Source organism: Pezoporus occidentalis, unplaced genomic scaffold (genome assembly GCF_034315485.1).
Source record: "Pezoporus occidentalis ecotype Australia unplaced genomic scaffold, CSIRO_AGI_Poc_V1 ctg107, whole genome shotgun sequence".
Taxonomy (NCBI): domain Eukaryota; kingdom Metazoa; phylum Chordata; class Aves; order Psittaciformes; family Psittacidae; genus Pezoporus; species Pezoporus occidentalis.
In genome coordinates, this window is record NW_026912854.1 from 1391654 (window position 1) to 1410698 (window position 19045).

General features: G+C 44.1%; 2 protein-coding genes across 2 annotated transcripts in view; one reads left to right on the forward strand and one right to left on the reverse strand.

Moving 5' to 3' along the window:
* STAC (SH3 and cysteine rich domain) overlaps positions 1–19045 on the forward strand; it is a 62926-nt gene that overhangs the window by 21377 nt on the left and 22504 nt on the right. Inside the window, exons 2-3 of the mRNA XM_062622203.1 lie at positions 1890–2166; positions 17777–17877. Of these exons, the coding sequence (XP_062478187.1) occupies positions 1890–2166; positions 17777–17877 (378 nt within the window). The remainder of the gene's footprint in view (positions 1–1889; positions 2167–17776; positions 17878–19045) is intronic.
* Positions 3445–19045, reverse strand: part of DCLK3 (doublecortin like kinase 3) — a 113030-nt gene continuing 97429 nt past the window's right edge. The window contains exon 6 of the transcript XR_009965515.1: positions 3445–3456. The gene's annotated coding sequence lies outside the window, so the exon portion shown is untranslated. The remainder of the gene's footprint in view (positions 3457–19045) is intronic.

The window sequence follows — 19045 nt, forward strand, 5'->3', positions numbered from 1 at the left end:
TTGTGGAGTTCCTGGCTGCCACTGGAGAGATGGAGTAACCTCGGGCCTGAGTAACCTCGGGACTGAGTAACCTCAGTGATTGCAGGAGCCTGTGACTAACATCCAAGCAGAAGAGAGAAGACCTCGCATTTTATTGGTGCAGTTATACACTGAGATTTAGGCTCAGCTAATCCACGACTTTGGCTTCAGCTGAAAGAGCTTCAGAAGCTGCTCTTACCTGGTAGCTGGCATATAATAACTTAATTGCTCTTATTCACACACTCCCCCTGAGACTGAGAGTCTCTTGCAAATAGGTATTTCCTTTTGGATCCCTTGAACCCCAAGAGAGTTGTGGGTGAGAGTGGTGCATGTTGGATGGGCTCTGGTCTCTGCCTACTCCCAGAGTCACTAAGGAGAAACAGCTCAGGGAGCAGAATGCAGTTTGCTCCCATGTAACAAACCCAAACACTGTTAACTGGAGGCAATGGCAGCCCTTTGCCTATTTATTGGACTTGGAAGAGCTCATTGTGAACCATGGGAATTGAGCTGGAGTGTCTCCTTTCTCCAAGAGCAAGCTGCTTGTGTCTGAAGGTGGCATTCCTTCAGTGCTTTTGGCTGCACCATAGGAAAATGGATGGATCAGGAATAGAACCTAGGGAGTTCTGCACTCACAAGCACCCTGGGGCAACCCAGTGTTACAGACCAGTGCCACACTTTCTTTAGGAAAGCATGTGAACTCCTTCCCTTTCTGTTAGTGTGAATTGTGACTCCCAATCATCATTGCTCCTAACATAAACAGTCTCTAATATAAACCATTCCTGCTGGGTACCACAGGCAGCCTGGTGGCATGGAAAATTTGGTTGTTACATCACACTTGCCCAGAGAATTGCAGCAGTGATTGAAAGGATCGTGCAGTGGTTGGAATAGTGCTGAGTGAAAGGTGGTACACTGGCATTAGGCTCCAGAGACGGCAAACATGAAGGGGATGCAGAGCTGGCTTTGCTTTTACCTGGCCTCTATTTGTGGGCCATTGGAGGTGACGGACCCACAAACACGTGCAGCTGATATCCTGATAGCTTCTGTGCTTCACCTTGCACCTTTCTCAGCCTTACATAAACTTGATTTTTGGGGGGAAGGATGAGAGGATCTGTACAGTGCAAGACAGTTGATAGATGAAGAGTCTGAGTTAACAAAGTTAAGTTAATAATGCCTTATTGCAGTCCTCAATAGTCTGACAATCAAGGCACAATACATGGATATGTACATATATATGTTCACATATATATACACACAAGAATATATGTAAATGTGTGTTAACTGGCATTGATTAATACATTAACCATCGGTTAGCTAGTTAATGATACTGTTACTGCTCCTTAGCCTTCTTTCATTTAAAAAGAACTAAAAGAAAACAAGAATTTCTGTCAAAACTGTATGAAATCTCCATTTCGGCCAAATTCAAGAAATACAAGCATTTCAAACATCTTTACTGAATTCATTCCTCTTGTACCAGGGTTTTTTTAACAGGGGTTCCTGAAATGGCTTTACAGGCTGCTTAAGGACCGTGCAAGGATGAATAAGACTCCTCAGGTGTTATAAGGATATGTTCTTCAACGCGTACAACTCTCTGCAGTACCTCTTTGCTCTCATACCTGAAAGAAAAGCCCAATAGAAGCATTCATCAGGGCTTTATTGTCTATCAGAAGGCATGTGTAGGGTAGTTTATTTTCTCTTTGGGATGTGTTTTCTTTGCTCTGAAATTGCTGGTTAAATTCTAAAGTCAGTTTTATTGTTCAGGGTCTGCCAATGGCTCCCAGGTTCACTTGCCTGCAGCCCACCCCAACCGCAGGAGCCTTGCCTTGCCGTTGGAGAGGGAAGGGCTGTGATTGTGACTGGCTTCTCTGTTGCAGCTGCAGAAACTGAAGCGATCGCTCTCCTTCAAGACCAAAAGCTTGCGGAGTAAAAGCGCCGACAATTTCTTCCAGAGGACTAACAGCGACGTGAAGCTGCAAGTGGACTTGATGCCTGAGGTGAGCACGAGCACCGGGCAGCTCCCCAGCTCCGAGAGCCAGGCGTCCTCCCCGAGCAGAGTCCCGCAGCTGCCAGAAAACAGCAAGGCTCACATCTTCCAGGAGCACATCTTCAAGAAGCCCACCTTCTGCGACGTCTGCAACCACATGATTGTCGGTAAGGAGTGATCGGTGTTCAATCCGCGCTAGGGATCGCAGGGTGACCTTTCCGTGACTTAACGTGAGCCCGGATGTCTGCTTGAGGGTGTTCATGCCGGAAGGACCCAGACTTCTGTCACATCTGGACTGGTTAATACAAGCTCTACATCTGTTGACAGATCTCTTGCCTTGTAGGCATATAATGTTACCACAAATTACAGGTGAAGGTTTCAGCTGGAGTCAGATTCCTCTCCCATTCAGGTCATACTGAGCACCAAGCACAAATATGTTTGTATGTTACACTCGAAACAGCAGAAATGCATCTTGCAAATCTGTGTATGCTATCCTAATTCTTTTGCCCAACAGTAATGCTAACTCTCTTGCAACTTGCGTCTGCCCTCACAACCTGCATTGTGCCCAGTTTGCATTCACCTGTGGTGACCACAGATTCCAGGTAGACCTTAAACAGTATTCCAGTACATAAAGGGCTGACAAGAAACCTGGAGAAAGGCTTTGGATGAGGGCCTGTAGGGACAGGCCAAGGGGAATGGCTTTAACCTGCCAGAGGGGAGACTGAGATTTGCTCTTAGGCAGAAGCTCTTCCCTGTGAGGGTGCTGAGGCACTGGCACAGGGTGCCCAGAGAAGCTGTGGCTGCCCCATCCCTGGCAGTGTTCAAGACTATAGTGAGCCCTGCGTGTAAGGTAAGATGCTTGAAGATGCTGCAGATTATCTATGGGGCTGTGCAAGGAGAGGTCAGGAAAGCAGTGGTGGCTGGTGGTTGGAGGTGTAGAACGTGCACCGTCACCACAGTGGGAAGCTGCAGCAGTTGCTCTTCAGAAGTCTGGCCCTAGAAACTCATGTTGTTTTGGCTAGTGTGTTATGTACACGTAACTTGGTGTTACAGAAACACGGAATAGTTAGGGTTGGAAAGGACCTTAAGATCATCCAGTTGTCCCAGTACAGTAGATCTAGAATGAATTTGGTGGCAGTGTACCAGCGTGAAAGTGTGTGACACACTATCCGGGTTTTTACACAGGATAAGGAATAAAACACTAGCTTTATGCAGAAGTGGCACAGGTCTTTGAGCACAAACTATTGTCTGTAGTTTATCTAGCTTACTGTAAGAAACTCCTGTCCTTTGGCATGGAAATCGCTGCCCTTCAGATAACAGTATGATGAGTTCCTGAAAGGTGCTGGTAGGATTGCTCAACCTTTTTCAGAGAATGGTACCTTCTTTCCCACATAAGGGTGCTCAGTGTGCCCCACTTGTGTGCATGGGAAAAGGCAGATGTCTGTAGAACATTAAATCTCATGCAAGACAATCCTGCCTCCATGAAGTGAAGGATTAAAGACAAGGTTTGATTTCATCCTCTCTGCAGCACAGCTGTACTGAATCCAGGGAAACAGAGAAGCTTTGATCCCAGGTTTTTGGTGCTATTTTCCAGTCTTTTAAGCTTTTTTCTACTTTAAGTGATAGAACAAGCCAAAGGGAGAAGGAGTAAAGCATTGCTATCAGGGACGTTCGTAGACCAGGTACTGAAAGGAAGTCTGGAAGACAGAATACAGGTAGTTAGCTGAAATAACCCATTTGTGGGAGCAGGCCCAGAGCTTGTCTTCTGTAACGCGGATAGACGTTTCATCGAGGCTTAGTTTCACAAATACATGCTGCAAATATAAGTCCTTTGCATTCCTGGCAGCTTTCCATGACGTTGTATGGAGATCAGTATCATCACAGATCTGTACGACTCAGCAATACTGTTCCAAAACACTGCTGCTCAAGATGGATTAATACTGGCAGCAAACTTTGCAGGGAGTAATGCCAGCTCGTAAACACCCATGCCCTTCTCCTTTGCTGGGCAATCTGGGATAGGAAAGTCCTGAAGCATAGCTTTGAGCTTCGAAATACCAGTTTTAACCCCACCTGCCTTCTGAACTTGCTCTATTCTTTTCTATTCTCTGAGGACTTCCCTTTTCTGGTCTGTAACGTAGCTACTTCATTAGAGAAAGAAGGCTTTTATAGTTGCTGAAGAAGCTAATGCAGCCTGGTTTGCCTGGTGGCAGGCTGAGTCAGGTGAATTGCTTTCACCTCCTCCAGCTCATGTTTGGCTGGAGGTGCAGCAGAAAAGATGATGAGGGTTTTGCTTTATAATGCTTTAGACTCTAGATGGCCTGGTTCTAAATAGACATCTTCTTTCTTCCTGTAATTCTGTCCTTTTGATCCTTACTGCAGTCATGCCTGGTTTTGCTGTATTGTATTTTAAGGAGCATGGGAGGTCTGGATGTTACTGTTTGCAGCTCTGTTATAATCCGTATAGCTTTTGCAGCTGGTGGGGGAGCGGAACAGGCAGATTCCCAGGAGCTCCTGTCCAGCCTGCTCCCAAAGACAGACTGAAACAAATTCACTCCTGTGCAGGGACTCTGAATTTGCACTTGCAACATGGAGCCTCTTTGTTCTCTCTGTTTGTACTTTTCATGGGCAGTGACATTGGAGAGTAACGAGTCTATGGCTTTAAATTCCTTATTGATGAGAATAAAGGCGAAGACAGATACATGTTTTGAAGAGTAGGGGAAAGAGTCCAGGAAAATCCCAGCTGGACTTTGGATGGTTTCAGTTTTGTCACCAAGGATGTTTCCAGGTTCACCTTAAATGGCTTTCTGATCTATGAACTGAGCAGCTCTGTTTGGTACAGGGCAGCATGATGAACTGCGCGTAGCATGAACGTGCAGTACGTACTTCAGCCTCCCTGGTGTGGCAGGATCCATCTGTAGCTTCAGAGTGAGCAGAACACTGGGAGCAGAGGCAGCAGGCTCCTTGGGCTGCTCTTTTCAAGGCAAAATTAAAGCAAAGGGATGTGACACGTTATCTTCCTACAAAAAAATACGTGCATCATCTCTCCTTGATTGTTAGGCACTAAGAGCCAAGTGTTGCCTTTGGGATGCAGCGCGTGTTCGTTTGACAGTAGAGTCATCAGATAATGGCCAAGTACATGTAATCGATTTCAGCGTTCAGAGGAAGAGGTTTACTAGGATCAGTGTAATGCAAACATACTCATTCACGTGCTTTTCATGCATCCCAGAGTGCAGTGCAGCATACTCAAAAGAAACTCTGTTGTTTTGAATTCAAAAGGGAAAAGGCAGTATTACAAGTGTGCTTCATACCTCACCTTAAAGACAGGAGTTGAAGTGTTCCTACTGGCTGTACGAGACTGGGGAAGGTGCCACCTCAGTAAATAGAAGGAGAATGTGACATAGAAGCAGTAGTTTTCTGCCAAGTAACGTAAGGGAGAAAACTTCAGATGCAGGGGGAGTTCTGAGGAGTGCATGGCAGATCTATTTTGCATTAATGGAGCCTTCTTGCAGCATCAAATGCTGCAGTACAGTTGCCAGTTCTAATACTGAAATCAGCAGTAATAATTCACTTAATTTCAGAGCAAATCAACAGTATGCTGGAGCAGACCCTCCTCCTTCCTGCCCCTCACTGTTCTGCTGCTGTGAGTTCCAAGCATTGGTTAGTTTAGGACTGAGGTTTCAGCTCCATGGTGGGCTGCATCTTTTCCTAACTGCATCGACCCAGGAACATTCTTCACAGTAAGACTCTTAGACATCCATTTATTTGCTGTTCTTACTACTAGTATTTAGCACTCTTTTAATAACCCCCACAAGGGAAAAGGTTGAAAATCAAAGTACCTTGTGGAATGTATCACCAGATCATTATTTAGAAGACATTGGTTTGCTTACTTTACATCACTGAAAAGAAAATCAAACCCCTTTGAGTTGGCTTTGTGTTGCCTACCATCCTCTGTGTTTAGCAAGAATGTGGCAAGCTTTGGCAATGCCCATAAGGGTAGGCAAAACTGCCTGGCACCGGCAAAGATAGGAGCTGTTCATGTTGCATCAGGTTAGAGTCTTCAACTATGCTGATCAGAAGTGAGTTCTTGCTCTTCTTCAGTCCCTGGTGTGTCATCGCTCGTCTCTGTGATACTCTTGAGGAAAACATGATGTCAGTGCTCTACTCTTGAACAGCATTGTGTGTTTAAAAACCCTCCATCTGTAGACTTCTCAACATTTTACTCACTTGCAGTTCATTTCCTGTGCTGACTCACATGGAAAAAATGTTCTTTTCCACACATTCCAAGCATATTACATGCAATTAACGTATTCCCATCTAAGTCAGATATAAGTAGTGTAGCAAAAAATAAGTCTCTTTGCTTTTAAAAATAGCTGACTTTAAAGTGAAACCTTTAAAGCTGTGTTTTAACGAAATAGAAGCTTATTTATAACAACACTGGTGTTTCAGAAGCATACTTAGCAGTTTCCTTCCCTGCTCAACCTTAACTCGGATGCGGAATTTTCACCAACTACTCTTTTTAGTGACACCTGGAAAAGACAATGCTAGAGGGCCACAAACTTTCAGGAAGACCCAACAAGGCTGTGGTCTGGAATGTCCAGTAATAGTCAAACCCAGGTTCTTCTGGATCATGCTATCACTAGCTTATGTACCTGAGATAGACTCATCTATAGGTGGTCTCTGGGCAATAGAGTTTCTGGTCTGGATGCAGATTCTCCAGACCTTTGCAGCTATGGAGGTAAAGAACTCAGTACCTGCCTTCTCAGGGAAGTAGCTAGGTTCCAGTCAGAAGCATGTAGAAAACAAAACAGATTGTAAAGAAGCAATACCAATAATAAACCTCTAATGCAGTTTACTTCCAGTCTACTCATGAGCAGTGCTTAAGCAGTGAAATTGTGATACCCCTTTAGTGTTGACTGGCTCCTGCCACTGCCTGTTCTGGTTTAGCTGCCAGCAAAGTGCCATGTGGCCATTCTTTCTGGCCATTTCGTCTAGAAGCAGCCTTTATTCCTTTATTTCACTGTGTTACTGTGGTTACTAGAACATTGTCATCCGCAGGGCTGTAATGCAACATCCTCCATAAAGCTAGGATCAAAGTTGATAAGTTGGCCCAGCTTTTCAAACGCAGGAGTGAATGAGAGAGGGAGAGATCTCAATCGGAGCTATGGTCTCCTATTTTCCTTAGTCACTACATCTGAACCTCTTCTCTTAAGACTATCAGTAACTGCGACTAATAAGTAATGGAAAAAACTCTGTAGTTTGAGGAAGTGTTTATGTAACTGTAATTTATGTGGATGCTTATTAAATATAGCAAAATTTCACAGGAACTGTGACACAGTGCTTTCTGCCTCCAGTCTGATCAGCTCCCTCCTAAAGAGCATCCTTGCCTTTTTTTAAGCTTGCTGCCTAGCTTCCATTAAGCAGGCATTCTGCTTTGATCCACACCTACCTTTATTCAGCATTATCCAGGTAGACGAGGGTCTGGTAAACACACTGAACACCCCTGCTTGGCAGCTAGACAAAGTAAAAGGACACCTGGGAAGCATGACAGTAGCTGAAGCTCTGTTTCCAAGGCTGTAGTAGTTTGGAGGACTCTTAACAAATATAAATATAAAAAAGGCATTTTTATTTCCTGAGGCTTCTCTTGGAGGATAAAGGCAAAATAACATTATTCAGCCTTGCCTCCGCTCAGTCTCTCTAACATCTCCCATCTGCATGACCCTGCGGCAAAAGATTTGTGTTGCCACTGCATCAGCATGAGAGTTGTCCCCTATAGAGGAGGGTAAAGAGCTGCCAGTGAGGAGGAGATGCCCCTGGAGCAGCTTGAGGAGGAGGCTTTGTGTCCGCCTCTCTAATGGGTTTGTGCAGTCACAATTGAGCCTTCCCAGGTCTATTTTCCGGGTGATAGACCCCTACAGTACAACATAGTGTGAATGTTGTGTATTATTAATGTAAGAGGATGAAGAGTTTCTCTATGGAAAGAGGTTTTCAAAAGACTCCTTTGGTTGTGATTGTGAGGAAAAGGGGCAGTTGTGTAACCTTGTCAATGACTCAGTGACCGGTACCAGGAGCCATCCTATAGGTTTAATAACACATGACCTGGAGTCCCTGTCTCTTTCTCCTCCCTCTCTCCAGTAAATCCACACCTGGATTTAGGAGCCTCCGGTTCTCGCTCCACTTGATGGACATCTAAATCTTGTAGCACTTTTAAGACTCAGTGTGAGCGAGAATGATTTCAGTCCTCTCTGATCTCCTGTGCTAGGGTTTAAGGCAAGCAAAAGCATTGCATTTTTTAGCACACGTCTGCAAAAAATTGATGCAAGATAATAATATTAATAGATATATTTGCTTGAAATTGAACCCGGTTTGTCCTATGATTTCTTCCTTGAGTTAATAACTCTCCATCAGCACAAACTGTTGCACTTTAAGGAGGAGCCCTGTAAGAAGAGCTAAACAAAAGCCTTTTGGAAGCAGGAAGTTAAGTACTGCAGTAACCAAACTGTACTGTATGCAGTTAACTGTTAGCTGTAGACTAGTCAGGTACAGATAATGCCATCGAGACTCTGCACGATTTCCAGAAGCGAATCCCCACACAAAGTGGGGATGAACAGATGGAAAGAGGTAGAAATACATACGGTACATGCAGCACAGGTGTGCTCCATCAGTATGACTCCTGTGTTTAATAAGCATGACAAGAAGTATTCAATTCATGCAGCCCCCTATTTGTAAAGTAGCTACTGAGGGGTCACGCAGCATCCCTGCATTAAATTAGTATTGTTCTTTGGTAATGAAGAGTTAAACAGACTTGAAAGCAAATATTTAGTCTGTTTATCCTTTGGGAGGGCTTCCTCCTCTGAGATGAGGCAAGAATGTTATCAGTAAATGGGATAATCAGTGACTGCTTAGCTGAGAAAAGAGTGTGGAGATGTGTTTTAAAAAGGGGGTGGAAATGTGTTTTAAATTGTTGAAGAGCATCAAGCATGTTTCACATTTGTAACCAGATCATTTGCAAGCTCACTGTCATTTGGTGGAAATGGCTGCAGTTAATCTTCAGGGAAAAGAGACGTTCAAGACCTTGACCAACATTTGCTGCCTAACTAGATGGAAAACAGTAATTGTTCCCAGCACCTCTACAAGCAGTATTTTGACGTGGTGTTAGCCAAGATGCTTTTTGACCAGAAACTACATTGAAAAATACCAAACACCTTATCCAGTAGTGGCAATTTCTTCTGAGATCAGCCCAAGTGAGGAACATAACGGTAAGCTCAAGGTCTGTTAAAGACCTAGGGATGAAGCAGGATGTAAGATCTCTTTCTTTAATGTCCTACTCTGGACTTTCCCTGGGCTCTATGGGACATCGGGTGCTTTCAGATAAGTGAATTAAATGCATCTTCTTTGAAGCTGACCTTCTAGTCATAACATTATTTTTCTACTTAAGAGTCTTTGTCTACCAGAGTATAGCTGTTATATGGATAATTACGTTGCCATGTAGCTGACAAAAGCATCATCTAGAAGGGAAATTGCTGGCAGCTTCACCTTACTATGAGTTGCAGAAGCCATAAAACGAGGCAATTAGCAGAAATGCTTTTGCAAGAAATAGAGCATTGTCATTGTGTAGAGTAAAATGCCTACCCATGGTTGCTCGTCGCTGTCCTTAATATAGAAGGATGCCTCAGAAAGCAATGATCCTTATGGCTTACATGGAACATTGCATGCTCTTTCTGCTTAGGTAATATGAATGCAAGTAAATGCAACTTCAGCAATCTTCTCTAAACTGCTGAAGTTTTAGCTTTACCCCCAGGCACATAATACTCTTTCTGCATTGCTGAACTGGAGAAACTTCTGTACAGAAGATTTTCTTATTCATTTAAACAATAATTGATGCCATGTGGAAGTGTACTTGTAGGTGTGCTGTGGACCAGTGCTGCTATGTGTCAAGTACTAAATTCTCTGGGGTTGCAAGCTGAGATTGCCTCTTTGAGCAGATGACAATAGCCAACAGCAGTGGGTTTCTGCCCAGCTTGTGGGATTTCACTGAAATCAATAACTATTTCTGAAATAAAAACCAAAGACATTTGAAAAGGGCCAAAAGGTTTCATTTGAATGTTTTTTCACATTTACAGTTTCTCTTCTTGTTTTCAAAATCACTGTGGAAAGAGAAACTAAAGCAAAACCACAGTTACAGAATGTGATTGTAAGATTATGTAAAGACGCAACACATTGTGACTAACTGTGAAAATAACTCCCTGAAAACTGATCCCACCAAGCTGGTACCACTGCCCAGTTACTCACAGTGGTGCCCTGAATCATCTCCAGTGAGAGCAAATGATGCTGCTGCTCGCGCAGGTTGCTCTGTTGAGGGAGCGTTTTTTGCTATGGGAGGAAAGAGCCAAAAACCTCAATAAGTTTGAAACAGCAGAAAACCACAGAGCAACTGACCCTTCACATAACAGGGCTGGGGGTTTTAAAGTAAGCCTTTTCTATTCCTAATTAATTGTCATCATCTTCTGGCACTCTCATAGTGCCTCTCATGTAGCCATAGCAGCCTCTTATTTCAAGCCTATGGAGCTCTGTGAGCAATAGGCAATGCTAAAAATCCATCAGCAGATCAGAGGGGATATTAAATCCCATCGCTGAGGATAGACTCTTCTTTTGTTCTACCTGCCTTCTCCTACATTTTCAGCAAGCCTAGAGTCCTGCTCTTCATTTCGCAGCATGGCTTTCGTTCAGATACTGGGTTTGGTTTTGGTTTCCAACTTCTCCTTAATGGTCCAATGTCCTTGAAGGATCAGCACATATAAATGGCCCTACAAAATTCAACTGGTTTTTCAAAGCATCTCAAAACACACGCACACAAAAAAGCTCTAATTGGATAGCTTTTCATTCCAGCACACGTAAGAACACAGGTACAAATAACCTGAGCCTGTCAACATGGAGATCTTGTTTGAAATCTGAGTTTCTTCATCTTCTCCTTAAGAAGAGTTCTTGAACACACTGTGTTTGCTAACGTTACTGAGGCCAAGATCAGCGACTGATCTCTGCTTGTCCTCCTCCAGGACATGACTTCAGGTTTAATTTCTCCATGTCCTGTTCAGCCGTGGTACTACCATCATCTCTGGGGAAGTTCACTCTCACCTCCCATTGGCAATCATGGGAGAGAGGATAAGCATATGCTTATCTTCTTTGAGCTATTTTCTTTCTCAACAATGCAACACGCTGCAAAGGTCTACAAGCACAGGCTCAGTACTCTAGAAAGCTGCCTAGAGAAGCAGGTATTGAGATATCAGGGTGTGTTTAGAGCAAAGAAGGTTAGATATGATTTATCTTGTTTGGTTTTTAGAGGACTGGGAGCGTTTCTTTCGATAATATCTAGATGTTAGTTTACTTATCATGGCGTTCCAGCATCTTAATTAACATGTAGATGATCAAAGACCTGAGATGATAATTTAAGAAGTATGGAGGTGGATATTTCCTTTCAGGGACAGACATTTATAGCAAAGCTGCTGAATATGTGAAAAGTGCATTGCCAAAAAACCTTTTGTGGACAATTTCTTCTTCTTCTGATCACCAGACATCAAGAATGAGGCTCACTTTTGCTCTCAAAGACAGGAAAAACTTATTTGCATTTTAAGTAAGTCTTGTTCTTGAACCACATAATAAAAGGTCTGGCACCATTGGAAGTTCTTTGTCAAGGAGCTACAGTTGATTTGCAAGAGGAATAAAGGCATTTCCTCTTGCTGCTATGTATGATTAAAAGCCATGAAGTTAGTACTTTATTTTAGTAGGGATATTTTTCTTCTCTGTAACAGCCTTGAAGAAAAAACCTGCCTATTACTGCCTCAGTTTTTTCTCAGCATGTCATTTCTAAAGAAAACTATGTCACTAGGAAGTCAGTTCTAATTTTATGCGCTGTTTTGTAGCCTGCCTACAGGCAAGGCAACTTTTTTTGCTGTTGAAACATTGGATATCGTTATAGGGAAATAGGGTGGGGTAGGTACTCACAGACCCACACCTCTTAGTGACAGGTGATCTAACATTTATCCATGTGGCAGGAGAGGTACCATGGCTGCATATCAAGTCCTGCTCTACAGAACATAAATGGAGACGTCCCAGCTTCTCCCTACACCCCATTTGGTTTAGCCTGGCACAAGGTGGACTCAGGGGAATGGGCCGCTTTGCCAGTCAGTGTCAGGTCCAGACCCGGCAGCTTGGTCCCAAATGGGGAAGTGTCTGCTCCAGTTCCCATGTGTTCATAGAATAGTTCGGGTTGGAAAGGACCTTAAGATCATCCAGTTCCAACCCCCCTGCCATGGGCAGGGACACCTCACACTAAACCATCTCACCCAAGGCCTCGTCCAGCCTCGTCTTGAACACTGCCAGGGATGGAGCATTCACAGCCTCCCTGGGCAACCCATTCCAGTGCCTCACCACCCTCACAGGAAAGAATTTCCTCCTTAGATCCAATCTAAACTTCCCATCTTCCAGTTTGAACCCATTACCCCTTGTCCTATCACTACAGTCCCTAATGAAGAGTCCCTCCCCAGCATCCCTATAGGCCCCCTTCAGACACTGGAAGCTGCTATGAGGTCTCCACGCAGCTTCTCTTCTCCAGGCTGAACAGCCCCAACTTTCTGAGCCTGTCTTCATAAGATGTCTCTGTAGAGTCCTCGTCCCAAGGAGCTACTGCTTTAACCTACCCACAGCTCCGAACACATTGAACTCACAGGTTTAACTGTGGAAAAGAAGGAGAGCAATACAAAAACATCTCTCGCTAAAGAGTAACCCCTTTGAAGTCAATCCCATGCCACCATTATTCATGAAAAAAAAAGCCTAAATAAGAGTTTTGCCTAGTTTTCTCAGTGTGCTTTGAACTTCGTCATCCTACACTTCGGTTATTCATGGATAGAGCGCCTTTGCCATAGTGTTCAAATGACTGCCTGGTTGTGTCAAAAGAGAAGGTATCCATGAAGCGCGGTTTCATCTCTTAAAAAAGGAAAATTGATCCTTTAGAATCACCAAAATGGCAGTGGCAAGAGCTGCCATAATACATTTATCTGAGGGCCATTTAGGAACAGCACAGAGCAAACCACAACGTTAGTATGTCATCTTTTTATTACTTTGTTAAACAACCCTCTCAGTCCTGTATTTAGCAGTGGAAAGCACGATGGGAGGGTTGCTAATAGCACTGGTAATTTCATGTGAGGTGAATATTTGTGTATCAGTCAGCACACCTAGCAACTGTGTGTGTCCAGCAGCTTGCATTGTCGCTCTGGCATTAGATGGCGATGACTTCCAGCAGTCAGCTATCTAGGGTGGCTTGGGAAATCTGGGTTCAGGCTTTGATTTATAGCTCTCCCGATGAGCAGCTGAGGATCTGGGCCTCTGTCCTCCCCACAGCGTCAGCTGGGAAAGGCAATGGGGACCCAGCATCCATTAAGAAAAAGAAGCAGAAGGATGCCAGGTATTAGGGCAGAGGAAGGGGGCAATTCCCAAGGTGGCAGGAGGCTGAAGGCCAAAGAAGGTCAAGCAGAGGGATGCCCAGCTCATCCTTACAAACCTAATGATATGGGGGAATGAGGCTCAAGAGTGTTAACTTGAAAGGGGTGGATGTCCTGCAGCAAAGTGCCATTCTCTGGCCTACCCCCCAGCTCTAGGAGCAGGAAATAGCCACAAAGGAGTTCTTAAAACCAGTCTCCCTTTGAGCATCAGAGATTTTGTGCAAAAACAGTCAATTAAAAATGAAGAAGGGGATGGGAGAGGAGGTCGTGCACAGGCTTGGAGGTGACTGCATGGGCACCAGTGCCATTTCAGGGACTTTTCTTTCTCCTTCTAAGGTGACATCCAAAACCCTTCCCTGCTACAATACCGGCCCCAGCTTGCTTAAAATCCTCCTTTTCCCATCAGTTCTGGCATGGAAACAGCTTTCTGGTGACAATTGCAAATGTGCTTGGGGAGAAAGGGGCAAGGCACTCATTATTTTTATCAGCCTCCCACAGCAGAAGTTGAAGTTCTATGGAAAATATGTAATTTTAAATGCATTTATTTATGTAAGTTTTAAATCAAAACAGTTTCTGACTAGCATGTTCCCCTTAGCTGGAACACTAAAAAATAGTTGTTGGGTCATGGCTGGATTAGCTGGAGGTGACAGTCTCTCTCTGTGTCCCTTTCCCTTCTCCTTTCTCTCTTCTACAGACTGGAATCATTTTATCCTCTCTTTTATTTTTTCCCACTTTACTATAATATAATTATCTGTATACAGGCAGCATAATGTCATGTTGTTACCAACATCTGCAGTGTTCTCTCACATTTGTCCTGGCTGTAGGGCTTGTTATCCATCTCTAGCTATTAATCTTCTGTTGAGTCTTGAAGCAGGCAGAAAGCAGCCAACTGTGCTGCGGCCACAGCCGTGCTGACCAAGAGGGTGATAAAGGTTCCCTTTGCGTGTGTGTGACAAATGTAATTCTCATTTGCATTCCTTAGGATAAATGTCACTTTCCTGAAGTGCAGCGTGGTTACTAAATTATAGGAGAGACAGACATAAAGATTTAGGATTAAATTCTGCCCTGTCTCCTCTGTCTCTCTCCAGATCTTTCCATCCACCTATATTGAGGTGTTCTGTTTCCATTTAGGCTTTCTCCACAGGAAGCTTTATCTTTACCAAAGTGATGCGCTGCGTCCTTTTGGTGGTATTTGAGGTCAGATTATCAGAACAGTTTAGGATTCAATTTTCCATGGCTGCCCTGGAAAACCTAGCCACTGGTTTAGATATTCAAATGGGAGCTGACCCAGTCGTAGAGTATTTCTAGCGAGGCATTATTAAACATGACCTGCTTCTCAAAACGCTGTCCTTCCAGGGCTGGGTGTCTGGATGCATTAGCTGGTACCTGAAGAAACTGGCTGTAGGAGAACCTCAGTTTTAAGTTCATTTAAGAGCTAGTCAGGTATCCTGACATGAAATTTCCTCATTTGCATGCAGTGAAACACTGTTCTGTCAGCTTTTCCCCCCGTTTCAAACTACCAGGATGCCTTCCAAAACCAGCCCCATTGAGGCAACTGCGAAGTCAAAAAGCTTGCTTACATGGGAGGATGAAAACTGATGCAGCAGGTCAAACCCTGGTCTCATTTTCACCTATACAGAACATGGATCTGTTCTTTGCAGCGTGGGCAGTGCCTCAGTTCTGAATCTCGGGAACTTCTGGGTCTGATGCATTGCCAGTATGTAGTTGTCTAATCTCTGGTATGCAGTTTTGAAATAGTTTAGCTATGGTTCCCTGAGGAGGTTTGATTTAGTGTGATTGAGATCAGAAATCGAAGAAGAAAGAATTATCCTGGGGAAGAATGGAAATCTGTCATGTAGAAATGCCATTTTCAGAGCTTTGGGATATGGTAGTTAAGTGTAAATACAGAATAAATGCTTCTTCTTTAAGCCCTTTAGTTATTCCTCAGTGGGAGACAGGGAGATATATGCAAATTATTTCCAAGCTGCCTAATCCTGCAGTAAATCAAGTAGTTAGAAATGACAATGAATTAAAGATTGAAGCTTTTGGTAGTTAGAGGCAATTTCGTTTTGATTTACAAAGACTTCTTGTAGGCTCAGGAGTGTGACTGAAATACTTTTCCTCTCTTTGAAGCCCTTACTTACCTGCCCACCGGTAACAAATGACATTCAGCAATAGAAATACAGTGCTGCTCTTTGTAATTTATGGTGCTAGTGATTTTCACATGATCACAGGTTTCTGCTATGGAGAAGCTGGGTCTTGGTTTTTGAAGGTGGAACAGACACTTTGCATTCAGTTAACACATCATTTGGATGCACGTTTATATTGACAGATGCGTATCTTCTGTGATCGCATGGTTATAACACGTAAGGATGAATACACACCTTGTAATGTTAACACTGAAACGGCTGGAAGAGTGTAACACAGCCAGTCTGTGAGACTGTCTTTTCTGGTGAACCTCAGGAGTAACTTAGTAAAGCAGGTAAGAGTCGTGTTGGTACAGACCAGCATGACCCAGTCTAAGCACTGACACTAAACGCATGTGTAGGCAAAGCATGATGCCATTTACTTCTTTTTTTTCATTCCACCTTATAATTATAATTGCAAAAGCGGTGGAGGAGGCCCTGTGCTCTCACTGTGTCATTTGTTGTCCATCAGGAAAGGTGATTCAGTATTTCATCATCTGTCCCAAAAGGACAAAGCCTCAGCCATCAATATGGGTTTGAGCATATGTTATTGAAAAGAAACTGACTGAAAAAGCAGCACAGTAACCCGAGTGCAATCACACAGAAAAAAACCCAACCAAAACCCACAGGGATGTGTTCTTGTAGTAAATCCTGTGTTTACTAGGAAAAAAGACCCCAGGAATGAGGCTAGGTGCTTGCACATGCCAAGAAGGGGCTGAGAGGGACCAAGCAGGCAACAAGCTGGGAGCAGGCACTGACCCCACTCTGTGCGAGTCCCTGGGGCACACCCCACACTCGAGTGCATCCACTCCCCATCTCTCCAGCAGGCTCAATAGGAAGGAGGGGAGGATGGCAGTTCCCTGTCCCACAAGTGATGCATCTGAGCTTTGCTCACAGCTCCTCCAGCCTGGCTCTTTCTGGCTTGAAAGTGGCCACCTCAGGGACCAATACCACTGAAAGCAGTCCTGTCAAGGCTTGGGTTTTGTCAGCACCTTGAGGAGACCTTCCCTGAAGTGCTTCTTCCAGACAGGGTTTCACTAAATAAAGTGAGCAGCACGTACATGGTGCTGACTGCTCAAATAACCAAGAGCTACATGAGCACTTTCCGATGCAGCATCCCTCTAACATTCCTATCGTGCCTGTCTAATGAGGGTGGGTTAAAATGTCAAGGGTTTTTGAGAGGTTTTTTTACTACCTTGTTTCTTACTCTCGCAGTAGATGGTAATGAACTGACATGTTGCTTACTCATTGCGTTCATACGGTCCTGCAGGGACAAAAGAGTTGTTGCAGTTTAACTGCTTCTGCATAGTTTAGGAGGTCTTATGGGCGCATGAATACAAATGACTGTTCCTGCCTGGAAGCAAACAGACTTGGCTCTGTCATTAAAGAGTAGGTTCATGTTGAAGATAATGCAGAACTACCTTTGCCCAAGTGGGAGAAGCCTGCTTCTGTGTGGTGAAATTTCTCCTGGAGCTACGTTACCTGTGATGCTGGTCTTTTCCACTGCCAGTGAATCGGAGCAATTTCAGACCCATGATATCACACAGGGACATGCGAGGAGCCCTTTCTGCAGCCTCTGAGCACTGGTCCAGGATGGTGAGAGCAGCAATCCCTGGGTGAATGTGTGAGCAATGGTAAGGGGGCTGGTTTAGCCCCCTCACACACCCCTGGAGCTACCTCTCCCCCACAAAACCTGGTCCTTCACTGGATCCCCAGGGCAGCTCCCGAACCTGGGTGTTTCTTCAGCAGCTCCCTCAGCCATGCACAGCTCTCATGCCAAGCCCTTTCAAAACAGCAGAGGGATTTTGCTTGGTGTTTGTGAGGTAGAGACATCACAGATAAGGCTCTCATACAACAGAGCATCATCTGATGTACATCTGTAAAGGCAGCAATAGCCTAGGAAAGGGCCTGGGGGCAAAATGCCTAAAATAGGCTGTAATGAAAACGTGTGTATAAATGTATAGGAAGAAAAGCAGGTGAGGCGACCTCCAGTAAAAGCAGTAAAGTGACCTCCCTGTCCGTTCTTTCAGGTCAGCTGTTAAATGCATGGAAACTATGGATTTTGTCTGAATAAATCATTTCCCTGCATTTCACAGGGACAACCGCCAAGCACGGACTGCGCTGCAAGGCTTGTAAGATGAGCATCCACCACAAGTGTGCGGACAGCATTGGACAGCAGCGCTGCATGGGCAAGCTGGTAAGTGCAATGGGAAGCACTGCTGACCCTGTGTGCCTGACCTGGCTGGTGTTAGCTGGTGTGTGAACAGAACTGACACCAGGTCACTTCACTGAAGACAGAGAAGGGAAGGCAGGTTGGTCACCTTAGAATCCATTTGGGCAATTGCTGTTACTCATAGACCTGAACCATAATGAAGCACAAATCTGGTCTGTTTGTGGATGTGAAAATGCAGTTCCATAATCCAGATTCAGTTAAATAACAGAATTAATTCCCTTGGTTTAAACTGTGCTGTGTGTAGTGTAAATCTCACAAGGAATGCTAGAAATCAGTGAAAATATTCCAACAGAGTTTCATGAAAAATCCTTCAAATGATGTTTTATTGTTTTTTCCACTTGAAGAAAGCCCCAAATTCATCTTAAAAAGAAAACCAAAGGCTATTTCACTGTGGGACACTGCAGAGTTTGAATCAACCTCTCGTTAGGAGAGGCTGGGAGGAGATTTCCTCCCGTATGGAGCCCTGCCTGGCTCACCTTCTGAGCAGCAAATTCTCATTATTGGCATAGGCAGGACATCGTGTGTGAGACAACTCTAACCCAACTTGATGACTCTTATGGGAATGCAGTTCTTTTGGCAAAAGGACTTGGAAAAATGCCCATTTAGAGTATCAAAACTGAATAGACATATTCATGTTTCGCATGTTCTCATTTGCTGCAACCTGAAGGTACCCGAGACAAATATGAGCTAAACCCGAGCAGTTTCACTGTGTTAAATGATGAAAAAAAAAAGGCTTCAGAAGGCAGGAAAAAGAGTATTCAGTAAAAGCTATTGTTCATACACATGAGGCAAATCTTTATGCATTTAAACCATAACCATAGCCCTAGTGTGAAGCATTCTGATATAGGAAGTCAGTCTGTGAAGAGTTGGTGCCACTGCAAGTCCTGGACAAGTCAAATATAAAATCACATTACTTATTTGTGGTCATTAGTTTTCAGCAGCAGAAAAGTAGAGGGCAAATTTACATCAGGAAGCTGTCCAGCAAAGCTCCTGGGTTTTTCTGAGCTCACGTTATGTCTGAATCTATTTTGGGGGCAAACCATGGATCTGGAATTTATTACTCTAAGAAACCAAATTTATCAGCCTCCTCATTCCTTCTTAATCTGTACTGCGGCTCATTAGCAAAAGAATT